Source organism: Chelon labrosus (genome assembly GCF_963514085.1).
Source record: "Chelon labrosus genome assembly, chromosome: 19".
NCBI classification, from domain to species: domain Eukaryota; kingdom Metazoa; phylum Chordata; class Actinopteri; order Mugiliformes; family Mugilidae; genus Chelon; species Chelon labrosus.
The window spans coordinates 14,985,204-15,006,344 of record NC_140352.1 but is presented as its reverse complement, the minus strand read 5'-3'; the positions used below and the strand labels follow the sequence as shown (position 1 = coordinate 15,006,344).

Genomic DNA, 21,141 nt, shown 5'->3' with positions numbered 1-21,141 from the left:
GTTTTGCTTTTATAAACCATTGTCTGATTTAACTTGGGAACAACAGTTTTCTTGGCATTTTCTGCGCTAATTTACTAATTAGTTCTAAAGGAAAGATCAGTTTGAATTTATTTGCGTCATCGTGAAGCTAAATTAACAGTTAAGCGATCAAGAATTGTACATAAATTCCTGTAGCTAGCATGGTTTTGGGACCAACAACGTTTGTTAGATGTTACTTAAAAATTTAAAAATAAACAGGAAAGTCTGTACAGTTTGATGGATGTCTTCAACTTTGTCTACAACGTTTTGGTTAAGTTTGGTCACCTAACTGTATGTCTTTCCTGTTTGACTTATTGAGTATCATTGGCTAAAGCTGTTTTAGCTAAACTTTAACAACACAGTGTTTCTTGTACAGTGTATGGTGCAATTTCATCTCACTGCTGTTGCTGTAGATCCAAACCAGGTTAGGTGATTTGATCATGTTGTACAGGAGGAGCCATCTTGTACGACCAGATTCTCCCTGCCGGTAACATTTACTTATAACCATTCTATTTTAAAAGTTTCTGGCTTCCATTAAAGAGCGTTGGACCACAACAATTCAATCAAGAACATTCTGTTATTTCACCACTGAGTTTGTGCTTGGCTTAAAAGCTTAATTTAAGACCTCTGATGCCAAAAATATGTAAATGTAATCATAGTTAACTCAATTGCAACACACTCCGTTAGAATATCCAACTAGTTTTTTCAAGCTGCAGTCACCACAGCTCAGGCCCCACACAGCTTGTTTAACTTGAGGAAACAAATGGTTCCTTTGGTGGCTCAATTTCCAGTTTGTCAGATGTATATCAGGAACACAGCATTATTAAATCATAGCCTAAAATAGAATTAAGACTCTGGCCAACTCCTGACCTAAGGGCTGATTTACTACATGTACAAAGGTGACAGCACTACAACTTGTTATTAAGCAAGACCGCAGCGTGTTTGATCGCAGCAGTTGCCTCTTGTTGGGCATAAAGGTCATCCCGTGGATGTCTGTGCGTTCTCATTGGTTCTCTGGCACACGCTGCCGAATTTGTCAGCACTCGTTTCCATGGCAATCCGCTTAAGGAATTGCTGTGATAGATGGGAGCTGCTGAGAAGTGTCAAAAACAATGACATTCTTTGACTAACTCGGCATCATGAAAGTTTGCGCGTGTTTGTTTGAGGTTGTGTCTTGTTAATCATATATTACCAAGTGCGACGTTTGTCAAAGAGGGGGGCGCATTGCAGGAAGGCAGACTGCGCTGGTTGGTTTTCTCGTGTGTATGTATGTGTGAGTGTGTCGGGGAGCAGATGGCTGCAGAACAGGTTGTAAAATATGCAGGAGCAGCTATCTCATCCTCAAATCCCCTCTCCTTTCAGGCTGGATAACTGTCTGAGAGGAGAGCAGGACCCCCACAGCCCTGTGTTGATCCTATGCGGCAATTCGCCTCAGGGCGTGAGCGCTCGCAGTATTTTGATATTTTCACCAGAGGTAATTAGAGAGCTGTCAAGAAACCCAAACAGAGTGCCCTTGCGGTGTGTTACCTATGGATTTGTGTTTGAGCGTTCAACACGGTATGAGTTTAGTGTGTGCGTCCCGCGGGTCGGGCGGCTGCGTTGTGTTTGCTTGTGAGCGGGAGGACCCTTATCTTTAGCTTGCACTGCACTGAAGCTGCCGTTCGTGAAGTATAGACAGAGGAATGGAACAAAGAGAGGATGGAGGAGGTGCATTAAGATTTTGACTGAGGACGCCGCAGAGAGGAGGAGAGGACATACAGTAGATAGGGGTGGTGGGTAGAAGTGGCAGAAATGCCCAAACACACAAATGTGCAAATGCACTTAATTAAACGTTTGATCAAACTGTCACTGTATGCAATGAAGTAAGTGTGACTTCAGCTAGACTAGGCTTTCTTGAAGATGTTTCACCACTCACCCCAGTAGCTTCTTCAGTTCAAAAAGACTGGTGGGAAGTTTGGGTTAGGGTTTTGAACATCTGGGCTTTTGCCCATCAGAAACTTGCCTAACTACCGTCTGTTAATTGCCAGATACTGATGGGTCACACCCACAAATGTGCCACAGATGTGCCAACTCCCCACCAGTCCTTTAGAACTAAAGAAGCTACTTGGATGAGTAGAAACTCTACGAGTCCAGTTGGCTTTCTTTGGCATTTTTTTTTATATGACCCATTAAAGGGGAATTACCATTTTTTACATCCTGGACCTCATTTCTGGTATAAAATACGATCGTTTACTCACCCATATAACTTTGGTGTCATTTGGAGTCGTTCGGATCCAGCGGAGCGCCACGTATATCCATATAGTGGGAGTGGCTGGGGCACCGAAACGCAGCCTCTAAATAACACATTATCTGCCGCGAAACTCATTCATTTCACCAACATTTTGTTATGATACGCTAGTGCTATTCCCGTTGAGTCCGGAGTTACCTGTTGTCTATTCGCGGACGTGCAGCGGTTTCTTGTTCTTTGGCCAGCTGTTCCTCTCTCTGCCTCCGCATCCTCCTTTCAGCGAACATCCATATACTCTGGCTCAAATCGGTAAGGACGTCCATCATAAACAAAGTCGTCGTCCACAACCTCAGAATCAGAAAAACAGTCAGCCATGTTGCAAAAAAACTAGCAGTAGCAAATTACAGGTGAACAAGCCGGCCGTCGCAGGTGCGCGCGGCGCTCAGAGATGACATCATCCAGGTCAGAGGTTAGTAGGTCAATGTCCAGACCCCGGATGATGATAACAGTTAACTCTGGACTCAACGGGTAATAGCACTAGCGTATCATAACAAATTATCGGCGAAATGAACGAGTTTCGCAGCAGATAATGTGTCATTTAGAGGCTGCGTTTCGGTGCCCCAGTCACTCCCACTATATGGATAAATGCGGCGCTCTGCTGGATCTAAATATCTTCCGAACAACTCCAAATGACACCAATGTTGTATGGGTGAGTAAACGATCATATTTTATGCCAGAATAAGGTCCATGATCTTTCTTTACTCCTCTCCTTCTACTCCATCTTCTCTGGCTAAACTATACAAATGGTTGTCCTCCAAAGAGTGTCCTTTGACCTGTATCTTGGCCTAAAGAGCTGACTCTGTGTCAAGCCATGTGTTTGTGAATGGCTTGTATTGTTTCTCTAATGTGCATTCCGTACTGCACATAACAGCGTGAACTACATTGCTCTGTTTTTGTCTGGGTGTTTTGTCTTTGGGGTGAACAAGTTTCTGCCTCAGTGTATTACTTGGGTTTTCTGATACTCCAGCCACATTGAGGATGACAGTGTTTCTCCTCTTGTTGTTATCTTCGTCTCCATCCATTCTGGGATCGCCTTGCGCTTGTTTTGTTCCTTCTCCTTATCTTATGTCCTTGTGGGTACAGTCTGTCCTCAGCGCTGTACGGTTCTGATGAGCCCCAGCTTGTGGTGGGGACAGAGGGTGGTGGGGATCAACCGTGCGGTCCAACAAAGCCAGACGATCTCCTCTGATGTCCTCCCATGTTGCTGTCCACTCCACTGATGTGAACACACGTACAACAGTTTATGCAACTGGCACAGGATGGTACTTAGTACATAAACGCACACCAGAAAATCAAAAAAATCAAAAACCAATTAGTCAAACATTAAGGAATCACTGAATCTTGCTAAAGTTCAGTCTAGTTCATGTTGTGGATAATATAGATATCGATACCACATGTCATGGCAGTCCATCAAATAGTCGTTGACATTGAAAATCAGAAACTTCAACTTAATGGTGGCACTGGAGTGAAGATCAAGGGATCACCAGAGCTACCAGGCCTTAAAATGTCATAACAATCCCTCCTGTGCTTGACTGACAGAACAAGTGACAGGCACGCATTAGAATTTCTAAAGCCTTTCCCCTAGCATGGCAAAAAAATTAAAAATCAACATTTCTGAGGTTTGAGAGGAAAATGATCCTTATTAAATAATTCAGTGTCATTTTAAATGTCATATTCAGGTGACTGAAACACTTGCAACCTTTCCAGTTTGTCTTGGATTTTTCTCACGACGACTTGTGACTGGACTGGACTTAGACTTTCTCCAAATTACTGAATCACATACAACACAATACGCAATTTTACAAACTCAGACAACGAGTTGCACACGCACAAACAGTCACGAACACACACATTCAGGATGGCCTAGTTCCCCTCAGGGTCAATGTGAAGCGTCGCCCCGTTGGAGTTGACTTGTTGTGTTGAGTCATGCGTTCTGCAGTCAGAGTCAGCTAGTTGTGACAGACACATCAGGAGATGCTACAGCACACCGCGCATGATGTGTGCTGCAAATTGTAAATATAGCTTCGTATTATTTCCTCCCTGTTCAACTCTGGATGTGCTACCACAGAGTCGGTAGTCTGGATATTTTGACAAACAGCAGCTTGTATCAGGGTAATGATGCTCTTAGTGTTTGTACTAGCCTATAGGCTTTTGGCGGCTGTGTACAGCAGCAGCAGTGTAGGCAGTCACAGATAAGTGTCTTACTCTATATACACCGATCAGGCATAACATTATGGCATTCAAATACTGCGTAGGCCTCCCTTGTGCCTCCAAAACCGTTGTGACTCATCAGAGAATGGACATGGGCCTTCTGAGGGTGTCCCGTGGTGTCTGGCAACAGAATGTTGTTAGTGGGGACATTCGGGTCCTATGGGTTAACGGGAGGGGTCTCTGTGGATCATCCCACAGATACTTGCTCAGTTTGGGATCTATTAAATTCGGAGGCCAGGTCAACACCTTGCGCTGTGTTTTTGTGTGTGTGCCTGTATCAGGCTGCATCCTGCTGGGGATGGCTGCTGCCATCAAGGAGTGTCATTGCTATAGGGTGGGGGTGCCTGGTCTGGTCTAGGTGGGTGCTACATGTCTAAGTAACATCCACACGAATGCCAGGTCCAAAAGTTTCCCAGCAGAGAATTGTATTGTCACAAAATGGTCAATGTTATTCACTTTGGGCAAGCCTGATTAGTTTCCACAGTCCAAAGGATCAGAGAGCTATTTTGTAGCACATAGGAGTTATAGGGAGGTGGTCAGAGTTGAGGTTTAGCATACAAATTGCAAGACCTTGTCAGTCCAACAGAGAATACAAAGAAATGATGGAAATACAAAAATAAAAATAATGCAGATATTAAAAATCTTGGAGAAGAAGGCAACAGACACAATTAAAGTCTCAAAGTCTGTCACCGATGGGGACTTTGAGTATGCTAGGGTATTGTATAATATATGTTCCTGGGTTCGCTTGGTGTGTTCGGGAGTCGGATTTTGATGTTAATTTCCCTGTGTGTCTATCTGTGTGTGTGTCGGGTTATCACTCCCCGCTATAAGTCCGTCTGAGAGAATTGTGACTCTGCCATCTTAACAGATGGCCCTCGACTTCCCAAACACGCTGAAGAGATCAACACTGTATCCCAAGCAGCTCTGACTGGGTCAGCCCCCACACGAATTCACTCTACCACGACACTCTGTCATCATATCTCACCCCAAACAGTCATCTTATCAAGGAATGCACATGCTGCATATATACCGGGGCACTGCTAACACTCACAGGAAGGTGGGCTTCGGTATTTGTATTTAATATTTGCTGTATATGTCTGTCACACCATATTTGTTAGGTTCTACAGCTGGCCCTTTTTCACAGTTTGCCTGTATTTGATATTAGCTATCCTGATTTTAAGACTGGCTGCATTTCTATAGCTTCGCTCCACCTCCTGATCCGCCAAAATATTAAAACCACCGAAGTGAATAACGTTGACCATCTTGTGACAATGCAGTGTTCTGCTGGGAAACTTTTGGACTTGGCATTCATGTTACTTAGACATGTACCACCCACCTAGACCAGACCAGGCACCCTCACCCCATAGCAATGACACTCTTTGATGACACTTCTTGATAGCGGATTTCCAGAGGTCCGGGCCTCACCTGCAGCCTGTAACTATCAGACTTTCGTTGTCAGTGCCCTCTCCTACACTGTGGTGTGCTGGGTAGACCGCACTAAGAAGAAGGGCACCTTGAGGCTGGTAAAACTCATACATAAGGCGGGCTCTGTGGGGCAGAGCTGGAGTCCTTGACATCAGTGGCAGATGGAAGGACCTCGAACAAACTCTGGTCCATCATGTCCACCACCTTCTACGTGAGGCGTTGATTCACTTGGAGGCTTGCAAAGTTTTCCAACCTCCTGAAGCTTTTGAAGGTCACCAGACTATATGTTAATCTTTTACCCCGGCACATAATCACAGTTCAGTCACTTTTTGATTCAGTGAAAAACTAGGGCTTTAAATTCCTGCCAGTTTCCCGGTTCGCATAAAGCATGTTTACACCTCCGAAGACAATTGAACCTGCAGCTAAAGTGGACAAAATGACTGTTGTAATCTTTTTGTCGATTCATAAATCCCCATCACCTTGAGGTGGGTAAACAAAGTCCTTTCCTATGCTGTGGCTTTAATCTTTGTAGTCAGCACCCAACCGGAAGTCAACAACTCGGCAAGGATAATAGGATCATCCCCTCACACGATGGTCCCCAGCACCAAAAACGCTCACAGTGACATCTGAAAACACAAGTGTGGGTATATGCAAAGCAGCTTGACATTCCATGAATAGATTTTCTTCATCTATTAGCTTGGCACTCACACACACACACACCAAAGGAGACACACAAGCCAGCCGGTGCCAATCCCTTGCTGTATCTGGGTCAGAGCTAACAGAGATGAATCTAACAGAAGTTGCCCCTCTTTCTTTTTTTCTGTTCCTCCGTTGTTGAAATGTAATTAATAACTACAGTCCTTTAGGGAGAGGGTGAATAAGAGAGGAGGGTGAGTGGGAGAAGGAAAGGAGGCGCAGAAATCTCAGAGGGGAGTCGGTTATGAAGGCAGGAAGTGAGTCGGGGTGACATACCATGGCAAGAAGCCTCAGCGATGTGTTCAGGGGTGTTAAATTGTGATGCCACAAGGTATCGGTTGCAGTGTTGAGTGGAGTGTTAAATGTGATTAATCCTTTAAAACCTTTGGGGGTTGGCAGCAACTGGAGACTACAACTGTTTGGGGGTGTGCCAAGGAGTTTTGTTGAAGTTGTCCCGATGTCACACGGCTTAGTTGTTACCATTATCCTCTTTTGTGACAGTGTTGCTTCATCCAGTGAACAGTGGACAGAGCTCATTTTTCTTCTAGACCTGTTAAATATATTAGTTCATCTATAAATGGTGGTATGAATGATGGATATGTACTGGAAATCTGTAACTGATGGATTGTGGGTATGCCTTAGAAGGAAAATCCAAATTCATCAAGCTCATTAACTTTCACATAAGGGCATGTTTTAACATTAATAATTGCTTAAACTGCTGTGAAAGAACATGCCATAATTGCTCAGTTTGATTGAAAAGCTGTAAGTAATTTAATGGAGGATAAAAAAAAAAAAAAAATGGCCCAACAACACTCGCTATGAATGTTTCATGTTGGAAACTTTCTCTATGAATATTTCATCTGCAAAAATGTCAAGAAGAGAACAGCATGAGGCAGAGTGGCAGACGGCCTCATATTGTATTGCTGCCCTGCTGCACTGAATGTAGTGATGAAAGAGACATGAGGTGGACTCGCATTCCTTTCTTATTTCTCCGAGGCAGCAGAGTTCCTTACTCAGACGTCCAAACCCAAAAGCTATGTCTTAACCTTTGTGTGTGCGTATGCAGTGAATTCAAGAACAGTTTGCAAGTGTGCCAGCAGCTCTGTGAGGCTGTACCTTTGAGTTAACATCAGCATGCTAACTGGTACTACGTTTACTATGTTCACCACCTTTGTCGTATTAGCATGCTGAAATTAGCCAGTCAACCAGTGACCGAAGGTGATAAGAATGATCAGATCAGAGAGCTGTGATATAATAGTATACGTTTCATCAACATATAAAAACTGAATATAATTTTATATTAAAAGAACTTTCATTAAGTGATCAGCATCCATCTGAAAATATCTGATATTCAACCCTTAACCCTTTGCACTAAACTGTGTATGTCTGATTTCTGCCGGCTCTTGGGCAAAATGGACAAACTTGAGAAACAATTATATAGAATTGTGAAGAGCACTGCCAGGACAGAGCACAGAACCAGGATGAATGTCAGTACTCAATTATTTATCAGAGATACACAGCATGTATTACTGTGTTAACTGGTGTTTTTTGCATTTCCCTAAAGCTACTTTCTGACTGTAACCATAGTGGTCTAGGGGGCCCCAGACAAAGTCGTACATGTGCTATCCAACCTATCTAAACTACCGAAATCTGTTGAGCACTGTAGATGCACTGTGGGGTCTTCATAGATGTTTTGTCAAGCATGCCAAAGGGTAGTCATCCGAGGGCCCCCTATCTCAAGTTGGTGGATCCAGCTTCTAAATGACTGACTGCTGTGAAGTGGAGAGAACAGCTAGTTGTTGTAATGCTAATGCAAGGTGAGCGATTTTGTTCAAACAACCAGAGTTTGAATATTAAAAGTGGATAACTAATCAATCAGGGTGCGTTCACGTTACTGGGGACCATGGGTTGCGTTAACCGAATATTTGCCGTTATTGAACGTTTTTTTATCCGTCAAAATGACAGCTTGCAATTCACACCCCTGACCACTTGGTGGCGAGTGAGCATATTAATTGGCTCTTGGTTAAGGCAGGGATCCACGAGTCTCGGTTAAGAGTCGATTAAGTTTAGTTTCTCTGCCGGCCGAGTGAGTGACTGCTGACTCTCGGTTAAGCAGGGATCCACGAGTGGCGGTTATGAGTCGGTTAAGTTACGTTTCTCTGCGTATTGTGTGTAGGTCAGTGAGTATCTGAGTGCCTTAGTTTGCTAGCGGTCAAGTCGGGTAGTACGTTTTGTTTCTCTGCTGAGTGAGATGTAAGATGTTTGAATGGTGCAGTTTATTGATTATATATCAATCAAATGTGGCAGGACTCAACTGAGCCAGTTAAATAGACGTCTAGACTCATGATTCTTGAGTCTTCTTTGATGGCAGGTTATATGAACTGGATCCCGAATCTCTAGGGACATAAGCTACAACTCGGTCAGCGTTGCCAGCGACATTGTTGCCACTGGAGCGTCACTCGAGTACTCTATGATGACATCGACAGGGGGTTTGGAACGCATTGACTTACGTAACACAGCAACGGTTGAGGCAAGCGCATATGATTGCTTGAAGCATCGCCGTATCGGAGGGGCGACGGAAAAAAAGTTCAAACCAGCTCAACTTTCAAGTGTCGGACGTCAGCTTGTTGCTTCATATCACCGACTTCCTTTTAAAATGTATTGTATCTTGTTGCTCTCTCACTGCCAGTGTGAAGACACGATTAGTCCGTTGTATTACTACACAGCAGAGTGATGCAGACAAGCAAACAATAGAACAGCACTTTTGACCACGGTATCCGCCGAGGGATGTCCGCACTAGCTTCAAGGTTCAAAAAGTCGGAAAAACAAAACATGCATTTCAAACAGGACACTAGTTCTTTATTGTTGCAAAGGTTAAAATGCCTAGAATGTCTTGATATGTTGACAAAAATGGTTTATTTTATGGCAGTTCATCCAATTCATCCAGGATGTTTCCATCAAAACCAGAAGCGTCAACCTAATGGCTGTGCTGTAGAAAGCTAGAAAGAGGTCCATAAAGGTTTCGCCATGTTGAGTAATATTTCAAGCTGTCACCAAAGTTACTGGGTTTCATCCTCAAGGAGCCAAGAGCATTTGTACCAGATTTGATATGTGTTAGAGTTGCGTAGTTCTCAAAATAGTTAACTAAAAACCAAATATGTCAGCCTCATAGTGGTGTTTAATGGGTGTCAAAAGGTAATGACATGGGCATCCATCCAGTGATGACTAAGAAAGTGTCAAAAAACAGCATACAAATGGTAATAGTAGTGCTGTCGGGGAGAACTAGGCTTTAGTCACCTTTTGAGCTTACTACCCTTTACTTCCTCTAATTTCTGTATACCTTTTCCACACAAATCTCCAAGTATTTTTATGGAACTTCTGTGTCGGTACAGGATCATTTTCACGTTCCTACAGGATTTTGGAGGTCGCCCAGTGTGTCGTTCTGTGCATTTTCGGGAGTTCAATGCGTGCCCTGTTCTGGCTGTCAAGAGTAAAAGCATCTGTGCTCGCTGTTGGAAATAGATTTAATGTGGGAGGTGTCAAGTTGTCTTAAAACGTGTTCCCAGTATTAGTCTTCGACTGGAAGGATTATATTTTACAGAGAGAAACAATCGTGGGAGATTTATAGCTACTTTATGTGTGGTTTATAGCTACGCAGTGAATGGTTTTAACTGGCAATGAAGGTGTCGAGCAGGCAAAGGAAAAACGATGCCGTTAATTCCGCATCCAAGTCCAGGCGCGCATTAAAAGCCTTTAACCAACATGGTCCTACACATACAAGGTCTTTCCTTTTCTGTATGGCTTAGCAGGGTCCGTGTTGATATTGTCGCTCCAGATGCAAACATGGATTCAGCCAAAGGAAGAAAGGTCAAAACACAGCGTCATTATGCTGCCGAAAAAGCTTCCCATCGGTCTGTACCTTGTTATCACTGTTATTCCTGTAACTCCGCCCTCCACTCACTCTGTCCAATCGCTTGCCTTCACCATCCAGTCCCCCCCATTTCAATTGGTCCATCCTGCTCAAGTATGACTCAGAAAGGTGTGTCAGTCTGCCATATGAACCAGCACAATGTGTGTTAGTGTGGGTGTGTTAAAGAGTGCCGGTGAGAGTGGGTGTCGTCATGCCCTGTCATTTTGAACGATGCCATGTTTTGTTATTTCTTTACCTCTTTTCTTCTGGACTCCTCAGTTTGCTCTGCTGTCCCTCTTGGTTATTCCTCCACTTTGTTCCTTTTGTTATGGTTTCTTTCTGTTCCCTCTCCGGTACCTGTCTCTTTTTCTCTCTCTTTGATATGACAGCAGAGCATTCGGGAATTCCAGTTAAATCCTTTTTTTAATTGTTTTACAGTAACTGTTTGTGTTGACGATTGTTTTTGTTAAGACTCAGTGTTTGCTGGAATTCAAAATTGGACATCCATGTCATGACGATCAAGGTCGACTCATCTTTTTTCCTGGCAGACACTGAGTCTCAGGTTTACTACTGAGCCATTCACCATGAAGGACAGGGGCATAAAAGCAGCCGCCGCATCCAACCAAACTACTGCCTCGGAAAAGTAAAAAGTCTAAATGTTTCTCGCTGACATTTCACTAATTTCCATACAGATCTTCAGATAACCTTTAAAATGCACTGTTGCTGCTTTTACGTTCTGTGCCCTGCTCTTTCTTTCACAGCCATCCTTTTTGTCATCCAGGTTTCAAACTTTAAGTCTATTTTGGTCCCACCATCTCATCCATTATCCCCCATCTATATCAATCCACACCTCCTGCCTCAATAGCCCAATCAACCTTCAATGCCTGACCGAGCCACCGCACCCATAGAGGCTACAAACACATTCAGAGGAGATCCAGCAAAGCGGCAGCCATCGCGCCGATGAATCAAAGCCATAGCGGCGTCTCGGATTGTTTTGAGATTCATTGTCAGGCCCCCTTTTCCATCGGAGTAGGCGACACAACATCTTTTCCACTTCACAACCTACTCTAGACATCACTTGACCACCGCATTCTCGGCAGCCCGAAGACCTCTGTGCTCCAGCCCCATACTCCGCATATCCAATCCAATCCAACATGCCCTCACCTACACAGTCACAGTATACCCATAGTGCTGTACTGTGGTGTTCTTACTCATCGACCCCACAACCAAGGACCCTTACTGTGTCTGTATTTCCCAAAAAAAAAAGACCGCCTCGGAAATGTAAGCATTATGTTTTTGAGCGTGGCCGCGTCCAAAAGCAAGTCCCAGGCCCAGTCCTCATCTCTTAACGCCCTCAGCCGGCAAAGGCGGTGTTGTGCTTGAGGGGGAAGGTGAGTAAAGTGCAGGGCAAAGAGAGGGATGGTGGCTCTTGGAGTTGTTTTTGGACAGGGAATATTTTTCGTCTCCTAACAGTCTTTTTCTCTGTCATCTTCAGACCCTTGGGAAAATTGTCAGCAGGGGTTTTAGATCTCCTTACAGCCGGTGAAGTCATTCACTAAACCCAAAGCCAAATGTCCACAGGATGTGGCTGCTTTATGGTTGAGCTCATGCTCAGTCACGACACTGTTTCTGTGTCCACATAAGATATTTTAACAGATTCAACAGAAGAATCTGTCCAGCAGTATTTCTAATAGAATTCTTTGTCCAGCACTTTTGGGTTGTGCAAATACAAATTCATACTTGCAGCTCTTTTAGCTTAACAATTGCTTTGGGACTATAGTTTAATTACTGAATAACTCTCAAGGCTGACAAGTGTACATACCGGGGCCTACATTGGTAAAATATATTAACGCCCTGTTTTCACTAAGCCAGCATTTGTCTCACTTTAAAATGAAGCTGTTGCAGAACAATAACATAAATTAACAGTGTGTTACAGCTGTTTAGCATAAAGAAAACAATCGTGTAGATTGCATTAATTGCAAAAAGCCAGCGAACACAGGCATTTATTATGTGCAAAAGTTTCCAACCATCACACTAGATTTATAGATTCCCATCCAGTAGACAAAGGTAGAACAAGGAGTTCTACAGCAGATGGACCCCATAGAGCTCTGATCTCAGCATTATGCAGTCAAGTCTGAGATTACATGAAGAGACAGAAGACACTGAGACGGACTAAATCTGTATCAAAACAACACCACAACAGCTGAGGCAAGTTCTCAGACTCTTGGAGCGTCCTAGTCACCTCAAAAGAACCGGGTGAACGGAGAAGAACTCCCTGCTTCCAAATATTTTCTGTTCATTGCACCATGAATAATAAGTTAAGCATCTTTAGGCAACTCGTGCCTAAACCTTTGCGCCAAACTGCGCATTTAAATGTGGTTGCCATCATCTCAGCCTGATCTGCTGGACATTGGCTATAAAAGAATCAGAAGATAATGTCTGTTTTGAGATCCAACATGAACAGCCTTGCCTGTTTTTTATGGTTGTTTTTATTCCATTTGGGCAAATAAAGTCACAATGAGATCTAAGACCCCTAGAGACACTCCTTGATGGTCTGTTAAATGTACAAGAAGTGGTGTCAAATGTAAGGATGGAAATGCAGAGAGCCGGCTCTGTGACCTTCACGGAAACGTCGGCCCCGACCCCTCTGTCAATTCGCACCCAACCGTGTTCCCTTTTAAAACGGTATCAAAGCTTCCGAAGCTCAGAGAGGAGGGAGGCTACACCTGCCACATCAGTGAAGGAGTTGAGAGGAAAGGAGGGGAGGGGGAGCGGAGGCAGAGGGAGCGAAAGTGGCAGCGAGAGATAAACAGTTCCTTCGTTCTCCCGCCGAACATTTTGCCACCTCGCTGGAAGGAAATCATTTCCGTGCCGGTTTGACTGAAAGCAGGAGCGGCGTAAACTCCCCTCCTCATTAAGAGTAGCATTTTTCTTTTCTCCGTCGAGCTAAAAAAAAAAAAAAAAAAAAAAGAGTAGTGGAGGCAAGAGCAAACGAGTCGGGGCAGCTGGTGTAATTTGGCTTCCTCAACTTTCACCTTTTCTTCCCTCACTTCATTCGTATTCCGCACCCTTAGGGACCAGTGGAGTCTTAGCCGAAAGGTTTCTCCCTTTCTCTTTCTTTCTCTCATCCCCCTATCTCTTGTTCGGCCTTGCCCTCTCTGCCCCGTCCAAGATATAAAGGGCAATGCTTACTTCCTTCCTCAGATTACTTTCTTTTCAGGGAACCACGCTAGCACACCAACTTCAGCTCTTGGGTGTGTTTTCCTGTGTAACACCGTAAATGGGGCAGCAGGAACACCATAGTACGGAGAGAAAAACACAACATTTAAATGAATGAGGGAGCGTAGAGGAGAAGGGGAAGCAAAAACACGGCCGTTGTGTGTGTCTGTCTGCCTCAGCTCGCCCTGCACCTGCAGACAGTAAGTAGAGCACAGTAAAAAATAATGTTTGCTCATCCAGAGATGATCGAGGATCTCGTAAATACGAACTCCCGGTGAATGAACCGAGCCGTTGCATCCCACAAGGGCTACACCTAACTGCCCTGATTCAAAGGCCCGGACTCTGAAACGGTTTTATCACTGTCTGCTCAGTGGCCGTGCTGTGAAACATCCAAAAGCAAAGGCACGTTTATTTAAAAGCAGCTGACAAGATGAGGATACGTTGGCGCAGGGACGACTCCAGGCGCGGGTGGCTGAAAAGCAAAGCAGGTGAGGGGAGCGTGTCGGCCTGTTTTCGTGCCTTTATTTGAAAAGCCAGGCCGAGCTCACCGGAAGCCACATTATTCTCACTTTCTGGCACGCACATCTCTGTAGGTGTTCGGCAGCGGTCAGACTCCACCACTGGCTGTCCTGCGGCTCAGGCCCCATCACCAGCATCCAGCTTCACCTCTCCTGTTGTCAATATCAATAGTTACCTGCAGGCACAAAATTCAAAATTAGCTCTCAGCTAAGATGAACATGAACTCAGCTATACAGTAGAATAATTAACCTGAAGGCGCGCAGCAGAGTACGAACCCCTACTGAGCCAACATCACATTTTACCGAGAAATATTCTTGTTTTCAGATCTGCACAAATTTTAGTTGGCACTGTTTCAGTTTGTGCAACAAGCGATGTCACACAACAAAATTCAGAACTTCCTGCTGAGAACTTTTACATTAAAAGCCGTTCCAAAAGTTTAAAAGACATTCTGTATTGGACGTTTCTCAATGCTAAGTTTGCACGCAGGACGGCCATTCTGTAACTGGAATAGCCTGTGAAATGCATTCTGGGATACCTGGTGGCTGTGCGGAGTCCACACAAGTTAGCTCTCAATGCCTCCCCTGATAAAAAGGGTGAGACAAGAACCGGGAATTTGGACCGTACAAGGTCAGATGCGTACTTTGACTCAGTGCTTTCATGATGATGTTACACAAGTCGCATATACAGACAAGAACGCACTGAGAAACGCCAGCACTCTCCCTTTCTTAATAGGCTTCGAGTCTGAAACATCCGCAGAAAGTGGCATTGACTCTTACCTTAACACCGGACTATTGAATTATTGTGAATCTAATTATCGAAATAAATTAGTTTTCCTGCTGCTGCGGAGAAAACCGTAGCGCCAGATTGATGTGCGTGACACAATATTATTGCCGTGTTGCTGGAAATCATGCTGTGATAATGTACAGTATGTCAAATGTCATTATGCCGCATGTAATTTTAGACATCTAAATGGTGTTTATCCAGCTATTATTTGATTGCATCTGCGATTAACTGACGCAGGTACGGCCAATATTGATTGTTTTTAGTTCTGAGGACCGAAGAAATGCTTATTTAAAATTTGGATTTAAGCAAGAAGTCACGTAAATTGTGAATGTGCAGTGCTCAAACATTTACAATTTACAAGTTAAACAATCAATGTGTGGAAAGGGCAGCATACAATACAGCTGATTATGCTAGAGAGGAAATCCTTTATTCATACACTGCAGGTTTTTTTTATGCTTAATATTGTAATTGAGGTGTCAGTAGGGCAGCCAGTATTGATTTTTGACTGTAAGTGTAACAAATACAAAACTGAATCTGAATTCATTCTGGGAAATGCTCCACTATAGCAGTAAACACACTATAGGAAGGCTTTAAGAATATCCTCTGCTCTATGTTTGTAATAACCTTGCACCTGGATGGGCTTTTTTTTTTTTTTTTTCCCTTCTCTCAGGAGATAGATTTCCATCCCAAAAGATCCAGATACATATTTAAGATCAGGGATGGATGGGTATATTTATTCTGTTAACAGACTCCGCTTACTCAGCTCTCCTGTCTGCTTCCATGATCAATGAGTGGATCTCATCTATGCGATCGCGAACCCACTATTCACACACCACGAAGTGCGCACACTCACACACACACACGTACTCACGGGAATTGTCTCATCCCGGCACAGCTGCAGCCACAGCAGCACACCTGCGCTAATTGGGCAGATAGGGAGCACCCACAACACCCAAAGGACCTTAGTCTATTGAGTGTGTGTGTGTGTGTGATTTCCTTTCCCCCCTCCTGTATGACCTAGAACCTCTCCTTCCTTCACTGATGGAGTGATCAGGTGATAGATGGCACTAGCCTCCACTCTCTTCCTCCTCCTCCTAACTCCCTGCCCATCCATCCATCCTCTCTGGACGAAGGGAAGAGGTGAGGAGCGAAGTGATGGATGAGTATGGAAAACTTTTCCTCCGTGTTGTGTTGTGTTCTTCCTGGGAGGAGGGAAGTGAGAGAGAGATAGGGAGGGGCAAAGTCACGTGGCGATCAGGGGAACAGAGGGAGAGATCTCCAGACAGTAATATCCTGCCAGCAGCCTCCTCCTCCTCCTTGGAGTCTCTCGCAAACGCACATTGAGCAATTCTGTTTATCTCTCACCACGCTCTCCCGGGGGAGAGTTCATTTAAATAATTGTTGATCAGAGGAGAGGAGATTTGATTTGATTAGTCCTGACAGCAGACCACAGGAGCGCCTGGCTGGAGTCTGTCTTTTCCCCTGTTCATCATGTCATCTGCCCTTCTCTTTTATAATCTCTCCACTTCTCTTTATACTCTCTCATATTCTTAATGCGAGTCCACCATCATGAGTGATGCTAACACATTTACAGGTTTCACTAACCACTTTTTTTTTTTAGGAGGCTTCCTCGGCTCCGGTCCTCATCACAGCAGATCTATTGTACAGTGTCCCAGTATACTACCTCCTATCTCACTTTTTGCACACCACCTCCCCTTCCTCCTCCTCCTCCTCCTACTCTTTTACTTACCCCCCTCCCTGCTACCCTACCCCCCGCTATTACCCACTTCCAACAGAAGCTCAGAGCAAGCCTTACTACTCCGATTACTCCCCCACGCGCCTGCTCATCCACAAGATGTGCACCAGCCACTACCTGGACCTGTTCATCACCATCGTAATAGGGCTCAACGTCATCACCATGTCCATGGAGCACTACCAGCAGCCCAAGGTCAGATGTGGGGGAGGAACATGGGGAAATGGTGGGCTCTTGACTTCAAATGTCCATACCTTGGCTTGAATATGAATTGCTAATTATCCCAAGGCAAGACTGTCCTTTGCTAGTATCGGTCATTCATAGTTCATCTTCCTTGAACACCGAGTTTGCTGCTTCAGGAGACAGTGTCGTGTAGACAAGCTGTTCTAACAGTTATACAATACCTATAATAATATAAACTTGCCTTTAAAACTGCCTTAGTAGTTCTTTAAACAAGTAAGAGAAAGAGGTGTCAAAAGAAAAAGAAATTAAAGTTGGCCGCAAATCAAAGCCCGGCAAGAGAGGAAGTGGTGACCTACCTAAGGGAGGTCAAACCAATAAATAAAAATATTATTCCACAATAGCTAAAATGGAGAAAACATATTACGATTTAAACCTGGGCACCACAAATCTCAGCCATCTGGTTCGCTCAAAGTGTAATTATATGTACCCTAAGTATCTCAGAGGACTGGTGTGGATTTATTATCCATATTTTAATCGCCATCAGGCAGCTGTGCCAGCAGGGAATTGTCCTCAACTCACTCTTGAAATATTTCATATTCAATCACGTGTCATATTGTTGGCCACCTGCTCGAGTATAACCCCCGAAGTGGAGGTAGGAAAAAGGTGGTGGAGGGAAGCAGAGGTGAAAGCTGTGATTAGCAAAAGAAACAGCAACAGCAGAGCTGAGGGCCGTACAAAGAGCGTTTGATCTGTTGGGCAGAAAAAGAGGCTGTGTGTCATGCTAAATGGAAATGTTGAGTAGGAGGTAGCTGAATATTAGGTAGCTTTGCTGCTCTTTATTGTGCCAGAGGAACTATTGTGTTTAAAAGATTGTGCAAAGCATGAATGAAGCAGCTGATGCTGGTCAGCTACAACAAAAAAAGAAGATCTCTGGGTAGAATCAAGGGTCTTCTGGTGGAATACAAGGTTGTCGGGTAGAATTGAAAGTCGTTTGACAAAAAGGAATATCTTTACCTAGACTCAAAGGTCCAAGTAAATTACAGGGTTGTTTGGTAGAAAATGGCAGAAAACAATGCCTTTAGGTAGAGTAGAAAGTTATCTGCTAGAAGAGAACATATTTAGGTCTAACTGAATATTGTTTCATAGAATAGAAAGCCTTTAGTTAAAATCAAAATGAGTTTGGTAGAACAGAAGGTAGTTTTGTAGAATAGAATAGATAGAAGAGAATATCTTTTGGTCAAATGGAAGGTAGTTCGGTAGAATAAAATGTCTTTAAGTGAATAGATATTTGGTTCTGTTGGAGCAGATGTTGGTTATTAGCAATAATTTATTCATCATGGATGTTATTATTCATTATTAATATAAAAATTATTCGTAATAATTCAGCTGTGAGAGTTGCGGTCCCGTGAAGATTGTTGTCTTTCTGTGTCATGTTCTAGAGATGCAGAGGGAACCGGTTGTGCTTTGTTCTCTAGCATAGTTAGCAGCCCAGCGCTAACTCGGGTCGCTGTTCCTTTGGTTGATAAAACTTCGCAGGTAGACTTTGTGTTGACCCTGCAGCACTAAATCTACCAACAGGAAACTGGCAAGCTCTTGCCTTCTGTCTGGAAATGACCACCTCCATGTTCAACTAGGCATCCGATTGGTGGAGAGCAGCAAAGACCCACAAAGAGCGGAGGTCTAGAATATAAAGCTGTTTAGTAGAACAGAATGCATTTAGGTAGAACAGATGGTAGTTAGATAGAAAGGTTGTGTGGTAGAATAGAAACCCTTTAGGTTCTACCAAAGTTTGGTAAAACACCTTGGTTACAATAGAAGGTTGTTTGTTAGAACATGGTGTCTTCAAGTAGAATACAGGTTTGTTTGGTAGAATAGAATGTCTCTGTTAAAATGTGACTGCCAATGCTAAAGACTTTTACAGTTTGCTAACAGTAACAGTTTGCTTAAATACCACAAAGTTGTACTGCATCTGTGGATTTCCATGGCTTGACAGTTGTTAGAACAGACTGTCTTTAGGTGAAATAAATGGTTATTTGGTAGAACAGGGTGCCCAGATAGAAGTAGAGTGGCATGTTTTTGGTAGAATAGCATGCCTTCAGGTAGAACAGAAGTTTGGTAGAACATAATATCCTTGGTTACGGTAGATGGTAGTTTGTTAGAACAGGTAGCCTTCAGGTAGAATAGAGGTTTGGTAGAGGTAGAGTCGCAGTTTGTTTGGTAGAACAGAATGTCTTCAGGTTGAATAGAAGGCCGTAGAAATGAATGCCCTTTGGTGGAACAGAACTCCATTTGTTAGGATGAAAATTATTCACACTGAACTGGGGTTGTTAGCTCAAATGGAATGTCTTCATTTCGAACAAAGCTATTTCCCTGTGGAGACCAATAAAGTTTTTCCAATTCTTGTTAAATTAGAATAGATTACTGGGTAGAACAGAAGATAGTAGTGTAAGGAAACGTAACCCAAACTGGAACTGTTAGTTGATGAATTGCCACCAGTGAGAATTTAGTGAAATCCCTGCAGACGGTTCTCTTTACGTCTCTCTGCTTAAAGGTCAGTTTTTACATGCAGATGTGCACTGCGAATTCTCCCTCAGGCAAAAATGGACACTTTGATTCTAATGGCCTTTTCATAGAGAATGGGGGAGGGAGGGGCGGGCCGAGCCATTCCATCTATTAATGGAATGGCTAATTCTGGAGAAAAGGACAGTGTTGGCAATATGGGTTCTTTGGTATTTTATGCAAGAGCTGTAAATGCATGGAAACCGTTTATTCACACAACAACAATATCCAAGGCATTCAGTTGAGTCAGGATAAAAGTGGGTTCACGTTATGCGGTGAGATTGTTTCATTGGTTTTCAGTGCAGTTTCAGCATATTTTTATTAATGAGTGCTGATGAATTCCACTGCTCAGTGCTTTGGTAGGGCAACAGAAATTTTAATGCCGGGTTTACTGACTTGTTAATACGGCTACATTTGCAGTTTATGAATCGTTAACCTTTTTTACCATCTGTCTTGCAGGAGCTGGACGAGGCGCTGAAGATCTGTAACTACATCTTCACTCTCATTTTCGTCCTGGAGTCCGTCTTCAAGCTGGTGGCCTTTGGGTTCCGACGCTTCTTCAAGGACAAGTCAGTATTTAAATCATTGTCCGCAAAGTGCCGTAGCCAAACATCCCTGACACGAATCAAATAGAGATCCAGACAAAACACTTACCTCCCAGTTTTAGGGTTTTGACATTTGGGCGCATGTGATAGCCTAATAGATTGGTGGTTAAAGGTACCGTTCATTAACCTCTGAGTCATGTGGAAAAACTGAGGCAGTGTACAGAGGGCTTAAATTAGCTTTTTCTAAGGTGCTCCAGTGAACGGTTCTCAGCGAGGTTTGTATGAATACAAGCGGCCTCGTTAAACACCCATAAAACACAACAGCCTTAGATGATTTCATAGCTTTGAAATCCCTGGCTTCCTGCTGAAAACCGCACAATAATGCACGATAACACATAACCGCAGCACAAAGGTACACTAGCGCACATCAAAATATACATGAACACGGAAACACCTCACTGGAGACATCATGGTTTTGGACCAGAGCTGCGTACCGACAGTTCTTGCCCATTGTCTTTGCCAGAGCACAGAGCAAACCATTATCCCTTTTTTATTTTTTTATTTTTTTAGGTTGGCAGCTCTCCAGTTTGATATCAAGTCACACACAGTACACACAAACACAGCTCCCGGGATTCATTTGAAAATATAGCCTTTTAAGTTAATTTCCTCACGTTGATTAATACAATTTGTGAGATACACTAAGAAGTTGCATTTCCAACTCAGATGGAGAAATCTGCACATTGAAACCATGGAAATGGACAAGCCAGGTCACTACTACCACCCACCACAGTCTCCACGCATTCACTTTGTCCCAAACAAGCGGCTGGAAAATTAGGTTAAGTCTCAACATTTTGATCTCCAGTTACAGTTTCTGGGAATGAAAGTAACCCGCTGACTCCAGTTGTGAAAGTACCAGATCTATCTTTATGGTCGCCACAATAAAATCATATTATTGCTGCCTCATAACGCTTAAAACAGTCTGCAAAATCCCGTGCGCTGTCATCCCGAAAATGATTCCTCTCTAAATTTATAA

General features: G+C 43.6%; 1 protein-coding gene across 1 annotated transcript in view; it reads left to right on the top strand.

Annotated features, from left to right (window-relative positions):
* cacna1g (calcium channel, voltage-dependent, T type, alpha 1G subunit) overlaps positions 1–21,141 on the top strand; it is a gene marked incomplete at its 5' end in the record, with an annotated part of 270,616 nt that overhangs the window by 228,965 nt on the left and 20,510 nt on the right. Inside the window, 2 exon segments of the mRNA XM_084566892.1 lie at positions 16,865–17,016; positions 20,023–20,132. Of these exon segments, the coding sequence (XP_084423018.1) occupies positions 16,865–17,016; positions 20,023–20,132 (262 nt within the window).